The following is a 24420-nucleotide window of genomic DNA, read 5'->3' as shown; positions in this document are numbered from 1 at the left end:
AAGGTGTCATTGCGAGGATTTCCATCCTTTTATCCGGCAACTCTGTTCAGCTGCGCTTCGTGTGCTAAACTCAAACCAGAGAGCTTCCTGGACACGCAAAGTGTTTGGTTGTGGTTTGAATCCTGGCACAGGAACACTTTGATTCTTTGAGTAACTCGTGGAATTCCGTTTTGCTGCAGATGAAAGACGGGCGAGGCGTGTGAATCATGAAAGGAACATGGAGAGGCTTCCCTTTTGGGATGTGCGTAATGATACGCGCGCCCTGGCCGTTGCTTTGGCGGCATTATTTCGTTTATTCATTTATTTATTTTTTTGCTGCAGAATGAATTATAATCATGTGCAACTTCTGGAAGCAGCAAGCGCAGTGAGGCTTCTTCATTTGAGATGTGTGCAGACGTGAGACGGAACTTGACACCGAGGCGCAGAGAGCATGAAGATCAGGTTAGAAACATCTCCAAATCGCATGCCGCGTACTGAAATCTAAGCCGGGGACATCGAGAAGTGTGACATAATCTCCAAGACATCTGAAAACTGCGCTCCCCCAAACCAGGATCCAGGGGTGTTTTGGAGAGATGAGTGGACGTCTGTTACTCACTACTCTCGTTGAGATCTATAAAAGAGGGGCGGACACAAACTCCCATCAAACGTCAGAGCGCACTAAACTATAAATCTCTCCAAGCAGCGCTGTGCGCCCGGTGTTGTGATATGCGCAGACATCTGTCCTGCTTTTCAGTGCAGTTGGAGCGCGGCGCGCATGGACACTCCACGCAGGGAATGGAGAATGAGATGTTTACCACGTCAAGATTAGTTTGAGAAGCTTTTTTTTGTTGTTTATTCAGGATAAAGGGGCGTTTTTGGTTGTTTTGTTGAGGGGTTATTAATTTGGGGGGAAACGGACAACTTTTACGCTTCACTTTGTGTGCTGGAGACACCGATGTCTTCATTAGGCTCCTCTCAACCGGAGATGGTGGATCTCTCTCGGATTTCCAGCCCGGAAACGTAGCGTCCAATTTTTAAGCGACTGAAGCCCCGCAAGGCACAGTGGCACTCGGTCCACTGCCTCCTACACCTCGCCTTGGATTGGACTCCTACGAGACTGGTCACTGGAGAGAGACGCATGGTTTGCTCGAAACGCAGGGTCGGATTGTGAAAAACTGGCACATTACCTATAGCCTATCTGTTTTTCTTTCTTTTCCTTTTTTGTTTGGACTAAAGCTGAATTTGACCCCGCTCTGGGGACATTTGCTCATCGATGTTTTTGAAATATTTCACCCAGCCAAGTCAGCTGGGGACGCTAAACGAAATGTGTTTTCTGTTTGGATTGTAACACCAACAGTCAAGCGAGTTTTAAGTCATGATGGGGCATATGTAAGGTAAGGATGGTGCTTTTAAATCCAGATTATGATCAACTTGTTGTGATCAGCGCGCAAAATGCACGAATATTTTTAAATGGATCCTAATTTGGTTCATTTAAGAAGAAAACAAGTTTTGATTTGGGATTTTGTTGTATATTAGACTTTTGTGGTTTAAGTTTAAGCCCAGCATTTATCCATGCAAGGCTGTTTAGGTTTAAGGCAGACTCAACATGCCATCAGACGTTGTCACGTAAGCTTTGGGGATCGCCATCTGGCTCACTCACACCACTATTTATGCTATTGTTGCCAAAAGGCTTTGGTGTATGCTTTAATCAACGCATTTTTTGTATGTGAGGCGTACTCCTAGTTCTGCAATACGAGCAGCAAATCCTTACTTCATATTACAGCGCAAAAGGAGCCTAATCACCATCAGATTTGGCAGGTTTACGCACAAATTTACGCAAACAAAAGAACAAGCAGGGCGCTTAAAAAAAGCTTTCATCTACTGTTGACTTTGTTGTTACATTAATAATCTGAATTAATCTGGTGTTTGACTCAGATTTGTGTGTTCACAGCATACACCAGATAAAGTGTGGATCAGAGCCTCTTGACATGATGACACAGTTATTAATACAGAATGAATTGGGGTACGTTTAAACACACATTACTGCTAGACATTTTTGGATACACATGTGCATTTGGAAGCCACTTTACCTTAAAATTAAATAATAAAGCACACTTGCCTCTTTCTTTCACAGCTTTCTTTATAGGAACTGAGTCTAAAATGAAGTTATGGGATGTTTTGGCCACGTGTTTGTTGCTGCTGAGCTCTGTTGCTACAAGGCCTCTTTACCAAAGCACTCATCCAGCCAAGAGGACTTACTTTCCCAGCAGCAGTCATCCTGCGTCCCTGTCTGTGGAAGACGAAGAGCCACTGTTCCAGCGCAAGGAGCGCAAACTGAAAGATATCTCAATGGAGGATCAGTGTAAGCAGACAGTGCACGCTTTTGCCAAATCATCTATCTAAAGCAGCTGCGGAAACATGTGCATGAAGGGTATTGATGTCGAAAACACATTATAGATAATTAGTTTATTCTATAAATCTGCATGAATGTCGCCACGTTGCTTTTATGGCAGAGTAATCAATGTGTCTCCACTAATTAGACTTTAGGAACACCACCTAAAGTGATTGCAAGTGGGGGTGTGGTGCAGATTTGATAAGGCTCTCATACACTGAGGTTATCAGGTGGAAGATCATAATTTTCGTTTTATTGCTGCCTTACATCACGCTGATGTGTAACCCTGCAGCGTAGTAAGAGCACCAACGGCTCCGCAGACATTCCCTGTCTCCCTCTGTTTATACTCACCTCTGCCTCCTTGCTGCTTTAGACACCCATGACCTTTACCCATCTGCCAAAACTCAGGAGTCATGGCTTGTTTTAGTGAAGACACTGAGAACCAGGTCACAGGAATCGTTGGAGGCAGAGGTGCTGGACCACATCAGAGAGTTGGAGGCTCTAAGTGAGAGTTCTGTGTTTATGTTCACTTTAACAGAGACAGTGGGCAGGAATTTATTTTGTTTGGATCAGTGTGACATCGTATCATCTTCACGCTGGGGTAAACACAGCCAGGAACTGGATAGGGAATGGAACATTTAGGCAAGTGTTTGTCCTGCCACTTCTTCCTCTGTTTGGATGGGGTGACATCACAGATCTGCTGAGTAACCCAGACTATTAACTATTCACTAATCGGGTAAACAGAAGCGCCGCGCCAAGAGGGGTTGAGCGTTTGGTTTGTGTGGAGTGTTCAAGACAAACTTTCTTTTAAATTATCCAATTGGATCTTGCTGGGGGGGTAGCCAGTTTAGCCACCTTTCATTTAAACAGAGCATTTGTTAAATGCTCCACAAAATCTGCATGAATCACCTAATTTGCTGGAGGAGTCTAGTCTGTCAGCAGCTGCGCTTGTTGCAGCCTTCTTGTTACCTGACAAACAATAGTGGGTGTCTAAATTAACGGCTAGTTGTGTCAAACCAGATTGGCCCTGGATCACCTGATACACAGACAATCATCTGTGGAGTTGAGGCAGATCAGGTGACCGAGGTAACAGAGCAGAGTCAGTCGACACTACTGTAGAGGAGCCCTGAGTTAACCACAACGCCACCTGCCAGATACCTCATCCCGCCGGCTCTAACTTCTTGATGCAACATGTTCACGCACATCCACACGCTAACACACCCCCACACTCTCACAGGTAATCCTATTAGAATCAGCCTAATTGATTTGTGTCAGGGAAATATGTTTTGATGACCTTAGTGTTTCCAGATCTGTGTTAAAGCAGAGACATCACTTTATGATAGAAGCAACGCAGGACTCAGGAAGGTCCAAGGCTTCTTCTCAGAGCACATGGTGCTGGTGTGTGTTTTCAATTTCCACCTCGATCTGCCTCAGCTATATAACTCAAAACATGTGATTTTTTCCCTCACTTTTGGCCTTTTCAGTCAAAACGTCCTTAAATCAAATCTCTCTTTTGGCCGTGAGATGGGTTTGTGCCTACTGGTTCAGCTCAGGAAGTTCCTGTATAAAGCTTGCTGGGTTAACTTTTAATGACTCGTGTTTTGTATGATGGGAACCTGATGCTCTTTACTTACAAAAAAAGAAAAAAAGCTCCTTAAATACACAGTCTCTTCTTCTGGAACCAAAACAAAAGGGAAAATGTGGATTTTACAGCGCCCCCGAACCTTCATCCTCCAACTGCTCCCTGAAAAATCCTCCTGGATGAAGATAAAGGCCATTTTTTAACTAAAATTTAAAACTCTGCCTATTCTTATATTTTTCAGTTTTGTGTATTATGCTCAGATCTGTTTGTCAAATTGAAGGCGGGTGATAGAGAGATGTTTAGTTTAGACTGAAGGAAAACAGAGCGTTTTCTTGGCAAGGAGAGGAAACTCCAGGAACTGGCTGCATCTGGCTAAGAAGCGTCAGTGTAGAGAGTTTTTTTTTTTCGAATTTCATTTACAGTGAAATTAAAGCAAAAGAAAAAATGTAAGACACAAAATGTCATTTTTCTGAACTGTTTCTTCTGAACCACTGACAGTTAAGTGACATGGATCCCTCTGCAGACTGTTTTCCCCCTCTTCTTCTTGCACTCAGATGATGCTATTTTTTTGTTGGAAACAACTTTTTGCCATCACCAAAATAAACCCCTAAACCCCTGACTGCAGCAGTAAACCCCTAACCTGATCTACAGCTTTGCGGTGCAGTGAGGCTTCATTTCTCCAGTTTGTTCCTCTCATCTAATAATGGTGCTGCTCCAAATTCCACTTTGTAAACAGGAACCAGGAATATTTAGATAGCATTTCATTGAGGAAAATCTTTTTTTTAATGTTAACATCAGACATTTCTTAATGTATAGTTTTGCCTGGTAAACAGTGAGACATTTTTTCTATCACTATAGTATGTTTAGCTTCTCATCACTTCAGCAAAAACAAAAAAAACCCCTAAATGACAGTTTTTAGGATGTGGCCTTTAGGAGAGATTGGAGAAATGAAGCTGCGCATCTGACAAGAAGTCAGGGCAATCACCTTACTGTTGCAATTTCTTTTCTAAATGAAAATCAATTTATTATGTTTTATATTGTGCTGACATTTGGACCTCAAGTCTGTAATAAAATTAGATTCTATTCTTTTGTACCTGTCACATTTGTGCATATATTATGTCCTGATGACATTTGCAACATCTAAATGTAAAAAATATAAAATAAAATATAAATTGTAATTTCTCTAATTATAATTATTATTAATATACTTGCACATAGCCTAATGTTCACAGAAAAGTATTTTATTTTTGATGATAAGGTACTTTAAGTTTTGAATTGTTTTGATCAAGTTTGTTTGGATTTTCTTTAGAACGTGCATGCAGAATTTTACACAGATCCAGTAAATTTGTTTGCTCTGAAAGGGAATCGTTGGAGTAAAATAGACTGAATGGACTTAGAAAAATGTTGGAAATTCTTCCTCATTGAATTCCGAAAAATACATTTCAAAGGATTTTAGGAGCTGAAAAAAGAAAAGAAGCTCAGTTTTCTTTTAAAAAACCTAAAACTGGCAGTCTTTTGTCAATTTTTATGAGATAGTTTGGAGTTATGTAAACAGATTTGTAGGAGGATGAATGAATACAAATAATTCCACCAAAAGAATCTTTACTACATTTCCAGGTCTAATTTAGGAAACTATCCTTCAGCTATGTTTTCAAAACCTGCAACCCTCTCACTACAAGTTAAACTTTGAGCTCAAATAATTATGAAACTCATCAAAATGTTCTGTTGGACTTCAGGACAGCTGAAAACTGCTTTAACCTTCCAAATAACTTTTTTACTCTTTGCCTTTTAGATGATGCTGCAGGTTTCTACCCTGAGCAGTTTGAGGATGTGATGGATTTTATCGAGGCGACCATCAGCAGGCTGCGGAGGTCATCGGAACCCGCCATTGGCTCCAGAGGCCGGCGGGAGCAGAAGCAGAGAAAAGCAGCAAACACGGGAGGCAGAAGAGAGGAAGGCAGAGGGCACGGAGTCAAGAGGAAGAGTAGAGGTCGTGGGGGAGGTCGCGGCAGCAAAGGAGGCAGAGGCGACAAGGGAAAGGAGGGGATATACGTTCAGAGCCGAGGTTGCCTGCTGAAGGAGGTCCACCTCAATGTGACGGATTTGGGGCTGGGATACCAGACTAAGGAGGAGCTGATATTCCGATACTGCAGCGGCCCCTGCGCCGAGGCGGAGACCAACTACGACAAGATCCTGAACAACCTCACACACAACAAAAAGCTAGACAAAGACACGCCCTCGCGCACCTGCTGCCGCCCAATTGCATTCGATGACGACCTGTCCTTTTTGGACGACAACGTGGTGTATCACACCCTGAAAAAGCATTCAGCCAGGAAGTGCGGCTGTGTTTGACCAAACACTGGACATGAGCAGCAGCCACGGGACCCCGCCCCCTTTTTAAAATCTGCTGTTGCAACGGGACGGATTACTGTTGGAAATGTGTGTAAAAGGTCATAGGGGATCACAAGGCCTCATATTTTTGTCCCCCCAAAAGGAGTGAAAAAACAGACACCAACTCTGGAACTGCCCGTCAAGAGCAAACTTTGGACAGTCACTTGAGTATTTTGTTTGTGTGCATCCAAAACGGTATCAGGTGTGCACCGCCTTGCAGACTCTAAAACACTGCTGCACCTGCAGAAGAACCTAAAGGAGGATTTCTGTCTTTTTTTTCTTTCCTTGCTTGTTGGCAGTCTGAAGATCTGCCTCATCTGGATGTTAACAGAAACATCAGAACCAAGGAACCACAGCAGAGAGCAACTGCATACAAATCCACTCCTATATATATATATATATATATATATATATATATATATATAAATAGTAAGAGGTATATTTATTAAGACGAAATTAACTTATTGTTATTTATTTCAATCCATTTTATGAGAGAAATTGTCTTTTTTTTATTTATTTAACAGCTTTGCTCGTCCTGGATGGTGCCTAAGTAGAGCATCTTCTCATTGTAAAGAGTTAACTACAACGGCTAACGTACACTCCCACACATATTAGTGTTGCTTTGTGTATGACATTTAGATTCCAGGGGTTTGCTTTTTTTTTCCAAAATGATCAGCATTAGTCATCAGGAAGTGTTTAGTTAGAAATGCAGAGACAGGGACCAATACAGGAGATCTGATGGCTCAGATGCTTGTTTGCAATGGTTTTTTTGTTTGCGGTCACTCATTTCTCCTTAATGTGACCACTCTGGATCCAGCCTGATGGGCCTCAAAACTACATTTCAGTTTACTGTCTGTTTACAAGAAAGCGAATCGTGTTTGCTTGACAGCAGCTTTGAAAAAATGAAGGAGAGATTTTCCCTTTTAAAGACCCACTCCCATCTTCTTTTTATCCATTGTAAAAGCGTTCCCAGTGGTCTTTTAACTATGACTATTGTTTTGTAGGACTGAACTCCTGCAGAGCGGCAGGAATTCAGTGGAAATTCGCGAGTTGTGGGCTGGACTATTGGGGCGAAGTAAGCCTGTCGTTATTTCCCATCATCCGTTTCTTGACATTATCTCCTGCTAGCTTACAGCCCCTCACAACCTCAACCTTTCACTATCGGTGCAACAAAAACGGTGAGCAAACTTGGAGCTTTCCAGTCGTACAATTTTGACATAGATACCAGCTATATAGATAGATACCAGGGAGCTTGTGGCCCGCTGACTGTAGCAGCTACATCACAGCTACAAGCTTTTTGTCACACAATCCTGATTGACCATGGTTTGAATACAGAAATACCAAGAAATGTAGTTTTAATTTTCTTTATCTATGTCCTATAATTTGAGAAAAATGCTAAAAGAACTTGTTAAAAACGTGGTTTGTATTGGAGTGGGTCTTTAAAAATTTCATCCTCTGCCCCCCCAGAAAACAGGCTGATCAGGACTGGTTATTCAAAACCCGGCCCTGGACTCATACCAGGCCTGAATCAGGCTTTGCAGTGGTCCCTGTAGGATTTAAAGTTCACAGGACTGCCAGCTTTTTGCTCTGTGACTGACAGGTCCTATTTCCTCAAAGGGGATTTGAAAGTGATCCTCCAACGCGAGTCTTAACCAAATATCGCTGCCGGCAAAAGGCAGTTAAAGAAAAGTCTAGCTACTGTAGCGTCTGTCATCACCCAAATGATGTAGAAATCAAAAGAGTAGACATTTGGACTAAAGAGTATGTTTAGGAATAACCCAGTGAAGTCAAAAGGGTTGGCTCAACAAGCTCGCTTTAGGCTGTAGATTTATTCCCAAATTAAAACCCCAACTGTTCATGAAGGAGGCTCTTTTGAGAGCTCGCCGCTTTGCTCAGCGCTTTAAGTGGAACTGAGAGAGCCTCTTGTAGGTCTTGATGTTAGCACGGATTAGGGACCAAGGTATCTGTGCCCACCCAGCAGCAAGCAGGTCAGCTGTAGTGAATAATCCCCCCTCCACAGGAAAAAAAAAAAAAAATCCACATCAATCTGAATTTAGGCCAAACGGCACACAGAGGAGGAAAACTAGCTCGTATCAGAACATACTTCATCAAGTGAATCATCTTCTTTTTTTAACATCTGATTTGGGCAGAAACGATTCCAGATGAGAATGTGCTCCCAAGAGATCTACCTTTAGCGCCTCACAGATACCAAAAGATTCAAGCCTGTCGCAAATTCAGTTTGTTCGTTCTACTTTGTAATTTACTTTTCAGTTTGATACGAAAGAGTCCGCAGTGTGAATATTTGAAGTTAGATTTGTTTTCTCTCCGTTAACACCCACATGAGAAAAAAGAAAAAAAAGGAACCCTGTCATGTCACCTCATTTGTTTTGTGTTACAGAACCAAAGCTCTCTGCAAACTTTATTTTTGTACAATATTCATTTTATAACTTTTTACAGAAGTAAACTTGTTTCTATTTAATGAACACGTCTCCTGGAATTAATCTTTGAAAACACAACCAGTGCCAGATGGTGTTAATTTGCTAAGGTATGTTTACACAAGGTCTGTGTAAAAGCCAAGACTGAGTTTTTTAGGTTGAAGTGAGGAGATGGTTTGAGAGGTGGCCTCCGCCGTGTGGTGTCTCCTTCTGTTCTGCATTCTTGAACATGAGCCCGGGGTCGTACAGTAAACAAAAGCCAGCAGTAAAGCTCAACTGTGCTGTAAATCAAGTGAATCTTTCCACTCCGCGCAGAATATGCGTAAAAGCTGATGGCAGAAGCTCTGCGAGTCATGAAACTGACTCGAGGCGTTCAGACGATGCAAGCACTTCTCCCACTAACCAACATCATGCTGACCACAGATGGTGAAAGCTGCCATCCAAACACTTGTTTTTATGAAAAATTAACCAAAAGTCAACTTTACTGCCTAATTCTTATGAATATTGATTGATTTTGTGTGCTCTTCCTTAAATATGCTTTTACTGTGCAATATAAACGCAGACTAGAGGCAAATCCTGTCAAATATAATGTTGAATGGAATCACACTTTGCACAAAAGACTGCATGAACTGAAGAGATGGGGGTATTTTTGATGCAAGACTAAATACATTTTCTAAAACTTTGCAGCTTAACAATCAGGGCTGCTTATCTCACTCTTTAGTGATAAAACATTCCAGGGCAGCATTTATTAAGAGGTTGGCTTAATCTTTATTAGGTAAATCTTTAAAAATGTTTGTTAAGTGTTTGATTATCTTTGAATCTCAAAGCAGCATATAAAATGTTTATTAATGAGTATTTTGCGTTATCTACAGGTTTTGTTAAAGAAACAGTCAACCGGTTCCACATTTTTAGTAAACACACTTTTAAAAAACAGAAAATATTTTGAGCAGTTGTTCTATGATTGACTGTAAAGGGAAACACCCAGAAACCCCGGCGGTTAGAAAAAAGAACAAAATGTATTGGAATCAAAGTCAGCCTTTAATTGGTCCTTGCTTGAATGGTTCTAGCTTCAGGCCATTGTTTCCAGTTTGCACAGAAAATTCTTCTTTCCACGTTCCTGCTGCTTCATCACCAGAATGAGTGATTCCCTGTCCTTCCACAACCAAACTGCACTTTCATCACCTCCAGCTGCTGACGGTTGGATCCTCAAAGCTGCTGTTAAAACCGACTTCCTGAATGAAGTCATTGAAAAACAAAAACATCAACGTGGGCAGTTGCTTTTAACCTTTGCCACCCATTTGCTCTTTAAGACTATTTTCAATTCATTTTTTTGAATGAATACACAATACGGAAGCCCCAGATCTCAGTTTTAAACCGAACTGTACGTTATTAAATCGTAGGGAAAGTGAATCATTGCATCTCTACTGCATTCCAGAAAGTTTACATTGAATCAAACATGTTCTGCTAAAACTAAGGATTTAATATTTATTGTTTTTTTTACATTTTACTAGACTTTATATAAACCAACTGAAAGGTTTTTCTTCAGTTATAGCAAATTAAAAAAAAAAGGATTTTTCTGAATGTTTGGTTTTTCTTGTTTTTTTTATATAAACAAATTGTATGAAACCGCAACAAAATTGGCACCCAAAAGTTGAGGTATGAATGAACAGAATTGCGGGGAAAAGTGAATCGTTGCATCCCTAATACACACAAGCTGGATTGCAAAACCTAAATTTTACCTTATTGGTAATATTTTTTTGTGTGAATTTTGAATTTATTTATGATGTCCTGCTTTAATAGTGACATTTGAGGGAATTTTCCATGAAGACATGATAGTTTTCTTCATGTTGATAATCTTCATTGACTCCCTTACTCCTAAATGAACGAGTCAAAATGTCGGCAGAAGCTAAACAGGTTTAGAGTCACAATAGTGGGACATGAATAACAGTGAAACTTAAAACAGTTTATATATTTTTAAATCTTATTTAGACTCACATCAGTTTTTTTAGAACAGAAAATTTGTAATGCTTTTCCTATTTAGGTACAAAATCCTAAAAAATGCAGAAATACAACCAAAACAAAGCTTGAATAATAATAATGGATTGGATTTATCTGCGCTTTTCAAGACACCCAAAGCGCTTACATTGTGTCCATTATTCATTCACTCCTCATTCATACTTGGTGATGGTAAGCTATGGTTGTAGCCACAGCTGCCCTGGGGCAGACTGACAGAGGCATGGCTGCCAGTTCGCGCCTACGGCCCCTCTGACCATCACCGGGATCATTCCTGCACATTCACACACCAGTGGAGGCACACTGGAGGCAAGGAGGGTGAAGTGTCTTGCCCAAGGACACAACAACATTTTGGCTGGTGGGAGCGGGGATCGAACCGCAAACCCTTCGATCATTGGACGACCCGCTCAGCCACCTGAGCCACTGTCTTAAAAACTTAATAATATTAAATTTATCCTAAATTTTATTTTGAATCACTATATACGTTTCTCTGTCAATTGAAGGATTTAACCTGCCCCGATTATTACGATTATTCAAATATTTAGAGACATTATAAAAAAAAAGGCAAGTGTGGAATGATTTTCAGCTCCCTAAAAACATTCCAAGTAAATAATTCATTGTGGAATAGAGCCGTGGAAAAGTGTGAACTTTTTTATTCAACCATTCATCTGGTTCTGAAAGCCGGGTTCCCCCTTCATCATTAGACTAAAAGAAGCAAACACTTAAAACCAGAAACCATAAGAGGGCTTCACATGTAAATAGCCACAAACTGTAGCATTTTTGGAACAATCATGAATGGCTGTGGTGTAAAATTCTGAAGGTTCAACATAAATCGCCAGCAGGTTTGTGCTAATGCCTCACAGGAAAGGTATTTCTTTGATCAGCAGGTAAAACCAAGTCCATCCCACTCGAGATGAAATCCATCAACTTCTGACAAGAAACTGATACCTTTCTTTTTTAAAGACTTAAAGTAATGGAGAAAAGAGCTTTAAAACGTTCAAATCTTAAAAGAAATGCTTGCAAACAAAATTAGCTGAACATTTTTTATACATCTTTGTAATTTACAGTCTGCAAGCTGTTATATGTGATGATAAACAGCACCAGACCGCAAAATCTGGAGCTGATTTACGACGCATTGGCAAACTCTGGAAATGTGACATGGGAGAACAATGGAAGTTATGGAAATACAGTCCTTGCAATCAAAACAGACATAAAAGTTCCTCCAACGGGTTTGAAAGTAGAACATAAACCTGTAAGAAGCTCCATCAAGCTTTTATGCTGAGAATAGATTTATGCCTCCCCTGCAAACCCGATTTAACAAAAAAATAATAATAATAAAAAAAGGAAAAATGCATCGTTGTGACTGTCCGTCATCTCTGACTTCTTCAATAAAATCAGCTACTCCTGAATTTTTAGATTTTGCGTTTCTTCCACTCTGGCTCTTTGTCAGCTTCCTCATCCTCATCCGATTCCTCGGCAAACACGGGCTCCGGCTGGGTCCTAAAGGGAATCGGACACAGGAAACAGTTCAACTCCTGGTTCTACAACAAAATATCTTCACTGTCAAACAAGTTTATGCAGCGGTCAGATATTTCCTCCTGCTGCTGTTTCTAAGCAACAGATAAACCAATACAAGCGTGTTTTTAGATATTCGTGATCTGACACAAACTGTGAGTCTCTGATGTCAGATTCATTTGTTTCGTCTAAACTCTTGTGCTTTTAAATTTGCTGCACGTTTTTATAAATCGATCAGAAAGCTATTGTTCTGAAAACACATGGGTCAAATAAGTCCCTGGGTCAGATGTGGCCTGGAGGACATTGAAATCTGGCTTTGACAAAGTGTTTTTCCAATACTGTCAGATCCCAGAGTGGTGTCACAGCAGATTTAAAGCAGAACAGATGAAAACTCTGGTATTTCTGTCGGCTTTTTTCTCTTAGAGATTCTGAAAAAGAGTTTAGGATACTGATGTAGAGCACCGTAATTAACTTATATGAATAGCAAATTTAAAAAAATCAAACTGGAAGTCACATGGAAACACACTCAGCTACTGACAGAGCTCAGAAAGGCTTTTCCTTTGTCTTACTCTTTGTAGGCTGGTGCGACCCAGTACGGGTTCTCTGAAGCTTCCTTGGCGTGACGCAGGATGGCCTCTCGCGGGTTACTGTCATCAGTTTTATCTAAAGCGATGTTCTTCACGATGAAAGACGACAGAGTCCCTCCATGTGCTGCTACTCTGCCTCCTCTCCCTGCAAGCACACGTTATTTGATTTAAAAAAGGAAAAAAACTGCATCGGCTCATACTTCATCACCTGTTTACAAAAATAATTATGCAAGGAAACTCTGTGAGAACTTTCAGCGGTTACTGTGCCTGACTGCAGTACGTCTGTGCTGGCTGGTTGGGTTTCGGATTTGATGGAACTTTTGGGGGTAAAGCGCTTCCTGCCTCCCTGAGATGACATCCTAAAAGACGGTGGATGAAATATCCACATGGACTTCAAACGGACCGGGATTTCCTGCTGGATGGAGCTGCACGTCGGGGCTGTTTGGGGATTCAGAGGAACTTCTTCTCACCGCTTGTAAGCCAGCAGCAAACCAGCAAACATTAGTATAAGGGCAGCTCACACTAAAGATGAACAATTATAAAAAAAAATCTGCAGAATTTAAGAAACCAATTTATTTTATCTGAGATAAAATTTGTCTTTACTGGCCCAATTTAAATACAAACAAAAGTGAAAGTGTGGGGACTTGTAAAACCCAAAAGAAATTCCCTAATCCCTGTTATGTGGAGTTTAGCTTATCAGCTTCTCAAATCTTTATACTTTTTGATGTCTGATGGTCCGAATGTCATCTTTTTGATGGCTTTAAATGTCTTAAGCATTTCTTTCAGCCACAGAGGAAACAAGAAATGCCGCGGAATCATTTCATTACTGCTAAACAGGGCAAAAGGGATGGAAAGGGAGGGGGGTAAGTGAAAAAACAGGATAAGTAAAAAAACAAAATCGACTTAAGCGCGTTCACTTGATGGAGATGGAAACGTTGTGGACGCTTATTTCCTAGAACTGATTATTTTGTTCAGAAAACTTTAGGAAGCGAGTAGAAAGACACCGAACATGACCTTTAACCAGAGGTCACTATACAGCTTCCTGTCCCAGCAGTTTTAAGGCTACAGAAGGCCATGACGGGTCTTTGAGAGGCCAAGTGGGAGAGCTGTTGTCATCCTTCCACATCTGCCTAAAAAATTATTTTTATCCACAGCTGCAGAGCCGCAGCCAAACAGAGTTTCACAGAAACAGACATTTTTCTTCTTTTTCTTTTTTTTTTTTTGGCTTTTCGAAAGTCACCTGGTCCCGACACAGGAGGCTCGGGTTTGTGGGATTTCTTTGGGTCGAGTCTGTCCTTCTCCAGCTGTTTCCGTGTGCTCCTCTGTCTGGCGTCTCTGAACATGGGTAAGGCATGAGCTGGAGACACACAAAGTAAACAAGCAAATTCATAAGCTAAATAACGTCATTTTAAAAAAACAACACTCAGATGAAACAATATTTCTTCCCAAATTAGGACAGAAATGGAAAACAGAAATAAAGATCTTCAGTGCAAATATACTGATGCTTCACTGCTGTTGCAAAATCCCAAATTCAAGCTTGTTATGTACGGCCAACAGGGCAACGGTTATGTTTGTGCTTGTAAAACACGTCTTTACAATACACGGCTGCTTTAATCCGAACAGTCTACATGTGTGAAAGGTTGCCAGAGACATTTGACTCAATCGCTGGCGAAAATGTTGCCAGTTCGAGCAGCTGTGTGGGACGCACACGCTGGCAAAGGAGACGATTGTTTTGACAGACACTAGAAACCAACCCCAGCTTGACCCACGCTGAGACATAAATGTACAACTTTAGGACGCTTTCAAATGTGTGTTGTGTGGAGTTGTGCTTTTTGTGGGTCTGCTAATTATGGCAGTTTAAGTCAACAACCTAAACTCCTAAAACTCAGCCTTGAAAACCCCAGTTTTGATGAACTCTAGAGTTAAAGCACCTTCAGTGCAACAGAAAAAGGATTTTACTCAGAGATCCACATGAGTGAATAAACCTGTTTTTGTTTTTAGATAACAGTCCTGTAAAACAGCCCAGCATATGGGGTCCAAAAAATATCTATGAATTGATATTAAATCAATCTTTAAAGTTTCTGTACAGCAGCAGTAGTTGATTAAAAATTCTTCTATGAGTTGTGAGTGGGACCATTGGCACAAAGTAAGCCCGCCCCCAACTCCCATCATCTATTTGTTTACTCTCTACAGCCCCTCACAACCCCAACCTAACGTTACTGGTGAAACTAAAATCGAGCCGTACAGTTTTGAGTAGAAACCAGCTCAGTTGAGGAAAACAAAGACCTGCATGGATCTGGTCGTCTACAAGCAGACGCATCGGAATGGATCAGAGCACGGACTTTGTGGCTTGCCACAGTAGCTTCAACAACACACCTACAAGCTTTTCTAAACTGCATTTTTTCATCTGCTCCTGATACACAGCTATTTGAATAAAGAAGTACTCATGAATGCAATTTAAGCCAAATTTCCTTTACATTTGTCCTCTATGATCAGAAAAAGGCCACGAAAACATGTTAGAAGCACCATTTTCATTGGAGTGGGTCTGTCTGTAACTTTTTAATACAAGAATTTGATCAATTTTAAAAATGGAAGTCAACCCTTTTTTTTAGTTTAAATGTATTGCTATTTTAGTGTTTTTTCTAAACCAAAGAAATGATTTCGAATAGAAATTGAGGGAAAAATTAATTATATTATTGTACTAAATATATATGGGTGCACTAGGCAGCTCCTGCAGTCAAAGACTGAAACACCCCAGCTGTAGGAAGAGGGGCACTTCTGCAGATTTTTCCTCCCATTAGCTAATAGATTCATAGTCACTGAAGATTTTTTTCTGTTTTTTTCATCATTATTTGTTGTTTTTTTTATTTATGGTAACAAATCAATTTGTCCTTTGTGGGATCAATCGAAGTTGTAATTTCTTTTTAATCCAATTGTGAGCCTGTAAATGGAAAATCAAATTAAAGTAGCATTTCAGCAGCCAGACCAAGCTTGTTTTTTTTATAGCTTTCTGAAATGTTTTATCTTAATCTACAGCCTTATACGTCATTTGAAGTCCAAATCACAGATGCAGACCAAATGCTACATCTCTTTGCTGCTTTTTTTCTTTTATCATTGGCAGTGAAATCAAAGATTTAGGAAACCTACATTCACCAGCATATTTTTCACATATTCTCCACCAAAAACACCAACAACGTTTTCCACAGACATAATGAAGGGCACAGATATATTTCAAGCTTCTTGCTTTTTTGCTTGAATCTTAGGATTAAGCCGCATTTGGAATAAAAGGTCTTGTTACTCGGATTAGTGAGACGTGCGGAAACATTTGTACAGTTTAAACTCTCTAAAGTTCACAGCTTTCTTTGAACTGAGCTCTTCTATGGCTCAGAATCTTGTTTAGCATGGCTGAATACCCCGCAGTCCACATCACAGCCAACTGTCGGGCAACAAGAATGCAGCTCTGGTCGCCTCCGATTGGCCAGCTGGCAGGTAAAAAGCAGTAAGCTACAGTGCAGCTGCTCGGTCTATGTTGAAGATGTGGTTAGCTGTCCTTAAAATGGGTCTGAGGAACGAGCGGCAATTTTGGAACGAATTTCAGTGCAGGTTTTTCACTTTATACACACAAAATCCCACACGTGTAAACCTCCTGAAGGAAAGAAAATAGAACATAGAACATAGAACAGTGTTAAGAGCAAACAAACTGCATAATGATTTACACTCACTGGTCACTTTATTAGGCACACCTGTCCAGCTGCTCGTTGACGCAAATGTCTAATCAGCCAATCACATGGCAGCAACTTAATGCATTTAGTCACGTAGACATGGTCTAAACAATCTGCTGCAGTTCAAACCGAACATCAGAATGGAGAAGGAAGGTCGTTTAGGTACCAGTAATTTGGTGTCAGACAGACTGGTCTGAGTACTTGAGTACTAGAGTACTGAGTACTAGAATCTGCAGATCTACTGGGATTTTTACCCACAAACACCTCTAGGGTTTATAGAGAATGGTCTGAAAAAGAGAAATTATTCAATGGGCAGCAGTTCTGTGGGTGAAAATGTCTTGTTGATGCCAGAGGTCAGAGGAGAATGGCCAGACTGATAGAAAGCTGATAGAAAGGCAACAGGAACTCAAACAACCACAACCGAGGTCTTCAGAAGAACATCTCTGAACATACAAAACGTTCAACCTTGAGGCAGATGGGCTACAACAGCAAAAGACCACACCAGGTGTCACTCCTGTCAGCTAAGAGCAGGAAACTGAGGCTACAATCGCACAGGTTCAAGAAAACTGAACAATAGAAGATTGGAAAGTCATTGTCTCCATTTCTACTACAACATTAAATAAGATGGTAGAGTTAGAATTTCGCATCAACAACATGAAACTACGATCCTGCCTTATATCAGCGGCTCAGGCTGGTGGTGGTGGTGTAATATTGTGGGGGTATTTTCTTGGCACACTTTGGGCTTCTTAGTACCAGCTGAGCATGGTTACAACGCCACAGCCTACCTGAGTATGGTTGTTGACCATGTCAATCACCTTATGACCACAGTGTACAATCTTCTGATGGCTACTTCCAGCAAGATAAGGTGCCATGTCATAAAGAAGGAATCATCTCAGACTGGTTTCTGGAACATGACAATGAGTTCACTGGACTCAAACAGCCTCCATAGTCACCAGATCTCAACCCAGTAGATCACCTTTGGGATGTGGTAGAGCGGGAGATTGGCATCATGGATGTTCAGCCAACAAATCTGCAGCAAATGTGTGATGCTGTCATGTCAGTATGGACCAAACTCTCTGAGAAAAGTTTTCAGTACCTTGTTGAATCTATGCCATAAAGGATTAAGGCAGTTCTGAAGACAAAAGGGGTCCAACCCGGTACTAGCAAGGTGGTCGGTGAGTGTCCAGTCAGTCATTAAGATCATTCAGATTTGACCTAGTTCCTATCGACTCCTCAGATCCCCAACGTGCTTCCTCTCAGACAATTGCTTTTTCCCATTTTTACACTTTCATGAACACCATCACAACAAAGGCTCCTCAACTTAAAGAGTGTCTGAGTGAACTGGTGAGTAACTTATCAGAGAGCTGTGCGAGGATAGCGGCGTGCTGGTGCAAGCATTAGAAAGTGTACTCTGCTCTTATCTTCAGAGGTCACAAAGAGACACATTAGTAAAGAACTAGACAAAGTGTTTTTCCATCCAGGAGCTCTGCCAGCGTTCAGTGGTGATTCTTCTCTATGCCTCATTAAGCAAAAAGGTTACTGCTAACAGATTCCCTCGCTTTTCTCAATGGGCCATCACTTGTTTCCTGTCCCTTTTAATTTTCCAGTGCCGGGCCATCAAGTGCGTCACTCGGCGCTCGCAGTCGCAGCGCTGAAGTGTCTGCCGACTCCGCGCACTGTTGGTTTGGCAATGAAATCACATGATGCACCTGAAAAAAGCAGCCGTAGCCTGAGCGGTAAATGAGTGGCGTCTCAGCAGCCAATGGGGAGACAGCCAGTCGACAGCTGCTCCGTTCCTGTGGGTTCACGAGTTCAGTTTGAGGGCAAAGGTGGGCGAGGCACGCACCGAGGAGGTGACAGTCTCATGTTCTGGTGATTTTTTTTTTTTTTTTGGGCGTGCGTGTGGTTCACCCATCAGGAGATCACGCCAGCAGAGGTGGGAGATGAGCATGTCTGCTGCGTGATTCCAGCATGACAGGAGACCACATGGTTGACGCATGGCACCAAGCCCTACGGTAGTCCATTCAATAATCCATACCCTACTCCATCAGCTAATGGACCTGCCAGAACAAGCTCCACTTCAAAGCCTCCACCCAGAGATGGAACCAGTCTGCATTTTCAGATGCGTGTTCCAGGAGTCGTCTGGGATTTGAAGTAAAACCAAAAGCAGGACTGATTTGAGAAGAAACATGCGCCGCTCGTCACACTTGGAGAGCCATTGGCACGGTTTTCCTTTCCTGTTTAAACACACACATCGGCAGTTTCATAAAATGCTGAGGGAGAGAAAGGCATTTAACCCTGCCATTTTCAACTTCTCCAGTCAGACAACATGAATGTAACTCCGCTTCGGTGTACTTCACACGTTTGTTTTTTTACTCACAGACCCAGAAGTACTCACGTGTGATGATGTAATCTTGTGTTAATGTCTCTGCATGCTTCCCTTTGCGCTGGCTCTTCACAACACACAGCTTTGCACCCCTGGAAGAAGTTCATTTGGACACAGAACACTCGTTACAAAGACAGATCATCTTAACCTACAATCAGTAGATATAATCTGACTATGTTTTAGAAATTATTATTTTTTCAATTCAAAGAATTAAAGCAGTTTTTTAATACTTTTTTTATTGGTTCTTTTCTTATGTTATTCAAACCTTTTTTTAGGTAACTTTACTGGTTCTTTTCAGCGCTTAACAACCAGGGAAAATAAAAGCACTTGGCTCTGAAAGCCACAATTACCAGAAGCTTCTTTCACTGCTTCCTATCAATCTGCTGGCAACTGAAGGGATCAGTGTCAGCTCTGCATCAAGAAGGAAACCTTCCTTTGTCAAACACAGCAGTGTGTGTGTTTCTCTTCAAATGCGGAATGACTGATATGCTGCAGGCGGAGGCAGATTAACCTCACTTTATCAGTAGCAGAAAATCATGACAGATGACACTATTAAAGCAACACATCAATAAATAGTCATGTTTTTAATGTTTCTAATTTATGGTTTAATTATCTGTAGTGTATAGCTGCAGCATCAAGATATAATATGAGAGAAATTTGTTAGTACAGTTGCATTTTCGGATTGCCCTAAAAGGTGCACAGAGCTTCTTTACAAAATAAACCTGGAAAACTGATGCTTTCATCCAAGGCATGATGGTGAGATCACAATCTTCACAAGTGCATCCAAGGTTTTTGTAAGGACAAGTGAGATCAACTCATCTTCCACAGCTGAACATACCTGTGGCTTTTAACTGGATCATAGTAAACCTTGGCCAGTCCATTTCCAGTACCCGCCATGACCTGGTTGAGCTTTGGGTGCCACAGGCAGCGGACAACGCTCTGGATCAAACACAAAAACACATTCAAAAATGATTTCTTTCACACTTTTTTTTAAAACAAAAAGTAGTAAACTCAACAAGATCCTTAAAAAAATGTTTAACTACTTTTTCCCTTCGTATGGATTACAGGGAAGAAACCTTCCATTTTAGCTTCTTGGCTAGAAGAAGGAAACACTCCGATTTTATTGCTGTAAATGCTTTAAGCCTGTGACTCAGGTTTGTTGCATAGGTACGGTGGGGACAAGTCCTATTGTGTGCTGCTGCTTTACTTGACTATATTTGGTTGCTGGGATAAGGGCTGGATCCCTCAGTCTGAATGTGACAGATGGCCCAGTGGCAACAGGCAAATGTGACCACAGTTATCCAGAGGTGTGTGTCTGGGTGTGTATGTGTGTGTGTGTGTGAAAGAGTAAAAACAGAGAAGGGGAAGAACAAGGGAAAAAAAAAGGAGTCAGGAGAAGAAATATAAGCATAGTTGTTAGACAGTGATGAAGCTCTTCTTTTCACTCAGTGATATGTGAACCTCTACAGTAGTGCCGCCCTTCTCTGCACACTTAATTGTCCCAGCCTGCTAATGGGGTCTATGGCAGGAGTCTGGTTGGGGGGTGGGTAAGACCATGACTGGGGCGACCAGATTCAGGAACGGTGAAAGCTGCTTAACGCCCAGCTGTTCAGCTTCCCACCAGGAAACCAGTGGAAGGAGCCTCACTTTGCTCATGACAGGCAGACGCCAACTGAGCGCGCTCACTCACAGGACAGACATGCTGAAGCAAAAAATAAATACGTCAAAGAGCAAAATAATAGTATTTACACGGCAATAGAAACACAATGTTTTATTTGAATAAGAATTGCACATACAACCCTGAAATAAAAGTATCGCCTTAAAAAACAAGTGTAATTTGCAACATTTTTGGCTTCAAATGTTTCAGAGAAAACTTTAGGCTGAGCCTCAAGTGAATTGAAATCCTGCACACGCTCACACAGGCAGTACAGCACATCAGCAGTGTGGCTCTTTGGCCGGATGAAGGTTAATCTGCTCGACCAGCTGAGCCAACTGTAACCGATAAAACATTCTGCCAAATAAATGAGCCTCTGCAGTCCCGCTCATTTACTGAGAACTCATTTTAATTGCCAACTAACTGAGCCAAAAATTCGAACGTATTTTCATTCCACCTGCGGTTGAGATTTGAAAAATAAGCCGATTTAAACACCTACTTTATGTAAAATATCTGTTAGGATGTTCTCATCCTATCGAAAGTCTCACTAGTGAGTATTTAAGTCCACATAGAGGATGTGCTCCAGTGGAAATGTGTGATAGCCTTTAAATTGGCCTGCCAGGGTTGCTACAGCAACGGTGACAGTCCCTTCATGTGAGGGAAGGCAGAGACCACAATAAGGAATTCTGCCCCCCACCCTCAGTGCATGCTGTCAAAGCTTTGGGTTAGCAACACACAGGCAAAGCCTTTACGGGCTTGTTTGTGTTGCATCTGATGAGTAAAAATAAAACAACAACAGGATTTTTAGTCTACAATGTGTCCGCAGTGGATTCAACAAAGAACATTCCGGAGTTCCGCAAAAGTTCACGACTTAATAGATTTGCATAGTTTAGGTCAGTCACAGCACTACGTTCCAAAAGTGTTCAGAACACCTCAAGGTGAAGAAAAACACAGTTTATACTTCAAGTTAAGGAGAATAAATCACATCACAACAGAAGAAACTGATCCATCAGTTCCTCTGTGGCAGAATGAAGGATTATGGTATTCACTAAAATACCAACGACTGTTAAAGCCATTAAAACCACTCAATATGTTTGTTAAAAAGCATTAAATAAGGCAAAAGCTAGTTATGGTGGCATTTCATAAGTGGCGTCCAAATGTGCAGTTCTACTTTGCTGACAAAACTGCTTCTTTGTCATGCAAGAACAGATTCAAGTCTCATCTACCTCCTTTTATCCCTGGTTACTCCAAGCATAGTTAAAGTTAAAGCCATCATTTGCATCATGGCACACCCTGTAAAGCACAGCACTGGCAGCAACACTTTTAGGAAATGATCAAGCAAGAAATGATGTTTCATCTAGATGCTAATTTACTTTAGGAAGAACATACGACAGATATATGTGGCCTATACATTAAGGTGGAACTTAAGCATTAAAGCATCATTACAAACACATAAAGTCATTTGATCGATACCAAATAAATCTGTATATCACTGCAAAACCATCAATTCAATTAGGATTCACAGATTTACAATTTGGCACAATTGAAAGACACATAGATTTAGTTGTCAAATTTCCATCCAAAACTAATTTTGGTTGGATAGAATTTTTACTCTTATACTCAAAACTAAGTATCCTAAGAGAGCGATCCTTTTAGGGAAAAATAATAAAAGACATGATTACTGTCAGCTTTATTATCCTCACTGGTTCCATATCTGTACGTACAGTGGTATGAGAAAGTTTGGGCAACCCTGATCATTTTCAAGATTTTTCTTCAACCAATGATTTATGAAGAAAAATCTTGGAAATTATCAGGGGTGCCCAAACTTTTTCATACCACTGTAACTCATCCAGAACAAGCACATAGATTGCAATGCTAGACATTTAGTAGGCAGGATCTTAATAATCTTCGCCTATAAAATTCTAAAATAATTAGACTAGCAAAAAAGATATAATGTCCTTATATCAGCAGTTCATTGCTTTGCAGCTAGGAACGTATGTCTTCCCAGCACAGAAATGGTGCGTTGGTGGTTAAATTGAAAAAGCAAGACTGTCAGTTCAGAATGTCTGAGAACCAGCACTAGAACATCTTTAGAGGGAAAACAGACTGAGGTGTTCCCAAACTCTAAACTCTCCAGAAAGAATGTGATGACATCTGTGGGAAACAAGCCTAATCCACACAGACCCAGCTCACACCTCACACAGCTACAGTCTCAGTGCTGACACCCAAAGGTACCCTCAGAGGTTCTTAGCCCACATCTGGATCAGTGGGAGCGGTTTTGACTGAAAGGGTATTCTCCCTAATGGGTGGCCAAAAACCTATGGGATCTTACCGAGTTCTATTTCTTCCAAGTTGGAATAAAAGAGGATTAAGCCTGTCTGAACTATTTACCAAACAAGCCTCTGATTCAGAGAACACCCCAGAATCCAGGTCTGGGGTTATATAGACTGTTTAGTTAGAAATGACGGATGGGCCTTCCTTCCTTTCACGCGACTGACTGGTACGCCACTTTAGAAAGTCTGCACTTAAATTCCTGGGTTGTCAAAGTGGCAGACTGCTGATGTAAACACAGTAAATAGCACACTCATACGGTTCACTGAGTGCATGTAAGCCACAGATGACTGATCTGTTACACAAACCAGAAGTATTTTGATTAAATATGACGAAAGCAATCAATTTACAGATGTTCTGATTTTGTAAACCCACATTACTATCTCCGTTTCTATATTTAACCGTATTTACTGAGTATGTCATTTTTGGTTTCATTATGTTGGGTGGATGGGTGGGGCACAGTGTTGATTTTATAATTTCATCTTTTTTAAATATTACAGTCCTTATTTTACTTTTGGTTGAAAATATGCTTTATTTTTTAAAGCGCTTTATAAATAAAGATTGATTTGATTTGAAGTAAATTTCAAAGCTAAGGATAAAAGGGGACATTTTTAATGACTTTCACAATCAAACATTTTTCTCAAAAATATTCTGCAGCCTTTTATGTTTACATTTTTACATCATGATGCTCCAATTTTTCAAAAGCCTTTAGACTCTACAAGTCAAAGTTGGCCTGATGTACGTACTTCCACCATCAATGGATAAGCCTGGGAAAACTCATGCAGACACAGGGAGAACAAGAAAACCTTAGGGCTAAGAATATTTTAGGAGTAATAGACCATAATTAAGCCTCCTAACCTTCACCACATGTATATAAATTTGGGGAAATCAAAACAATTAACACCAATAAAGACAAGTCAACTGGCAGCCTTCACCATTCTCTAGACTAGATTGTTTTTGTGGCAACAGGCTGGATTACGTGGGAAATAAGGATTTTTAGCCTTTTTTTTCTTTTTTTTCCCAACCAGCCAGTAAAACTGAGCTGGAGCTCTCCACAAAAAAGGAAAATCACAATGGCAGAAAGTGGTGCAAGAGAAGGCCCCGTGGAAAAATCACTTCCAAATGTTTACCCTCTTGTCAGAAGAGACTGAATGATGCAAGAGGACCAAAACTGTTGAGGGCTAAACTCTGTTCTCTAAAGTGTTTGAGACAGTAATGAAAGTGGGTTCAGAAAAAACTCACAGAAACGCACAAAGCTGAGCAGTCACTGGCATGTACGTGGACCAGGCTGCTACCAGTTTAATATCCGCACTTACTGTTTTTGAGCGACACCATTATTACCAACCACTCAAACGTCAAGTGCACTATAAGTGAATCAAGTCTATCTAGGTTTTAAGCATCTTTACTAGAACATTAACAAAGTTAGTGTGAGG

At 40.9% G+C, this 24420-nt stretch overlaps 2 protein-coding genes across 5 annotated transcripts in view; one reads left to right on the top strand and one right to left on the bottom strand.

The window, feature by feature from the left end:
* The first annotated feature begins 722 nt into the window (after positions 1-722).
* gdnfa (glial cell derived neurotrophic factor a) lies at positions 723-8427 on the top strand. 3 transcript variants are annotated; one of them, XM_023960928.2, is made up of 4 exons: positions 723-1373; positions 1931-2002; positions 2114-2341; positions 5746-8427. In XM_023960928.2, the coding sequence occupies exons 2-4, from the start codon at positions 1993-1995 to the stop codon at positions 6303-6305; spliced, it is 798 nt and encodes a 265-aa protein (XP_023816696.1). In that variant the 5' UTR covers positions 723-1373; positions 1931-1992; the 3' UTR covers positions 6306-8427. The 3 variants fall into 3 exon arrangements, with proteins under 3 accessions (XP_023816696.1, XP_023816698.1, XP_023816697.1); XM_023960929.2 differs by having other exon boundaries at positions 1236-1373; positions 1915-2002; XM_023960930.2 differs by lacking the exon at positions 1931-2002 and having other exon boundaries at positions 1235-1373.
* A 3001-nt stretch (positions 8428-11428) lies between these two features.
* Positions 11429-24420, bottom strand: part of wdr70 (WD repeat domain 70) — a 40242-nt gene continuing 27250 nt past the window's right edge. For both annotated transcript variants that reach the window (XM_004074912.5, XM_023960773.2), the window contains exons 14-18: positions 19841-19941; positions 19015-19094; positions 14135-14251; positions 12877-13039; positions 11429-12292 (exon numbers count right to left, since the gene is read on the bottom strand). In XM_004074912.5, the coding sequence (XP_004074960.2) occupies positions 12205-12292; positions 12877-13039; positions 14135-14251; positions 19015-19094; positions 19841-19941 (549 nt within the window). In that variant the 3' untranslated portion in view covers positions 11429-12204. The remainder of the gene's footprint in view (positions 12293-12876; positions 13040-14134; positions 14252-19014; positions 19095-19840; positions 19942-24420) is intronic.

The sequence above is a fragment of the Oryzias latipes genome, chromosome 12 (assembly GCF_053564925.1).
Source record: "Oryzias latipes strain Hd-rR chromosome 12, Olatipes_Hd-rR_3.1".
Classification (NCBI taxonomy): Eukaryota; Metazoa; Chordata; class Actinopteri; order Beloniformes; family Adrianichthyidae; genus Oryzias; species Oryzias latipes.
Note: the sequence above shows the minus strand (reverse complement) of the source record. Positions and strands in the feature narration are given on the sequence as shown.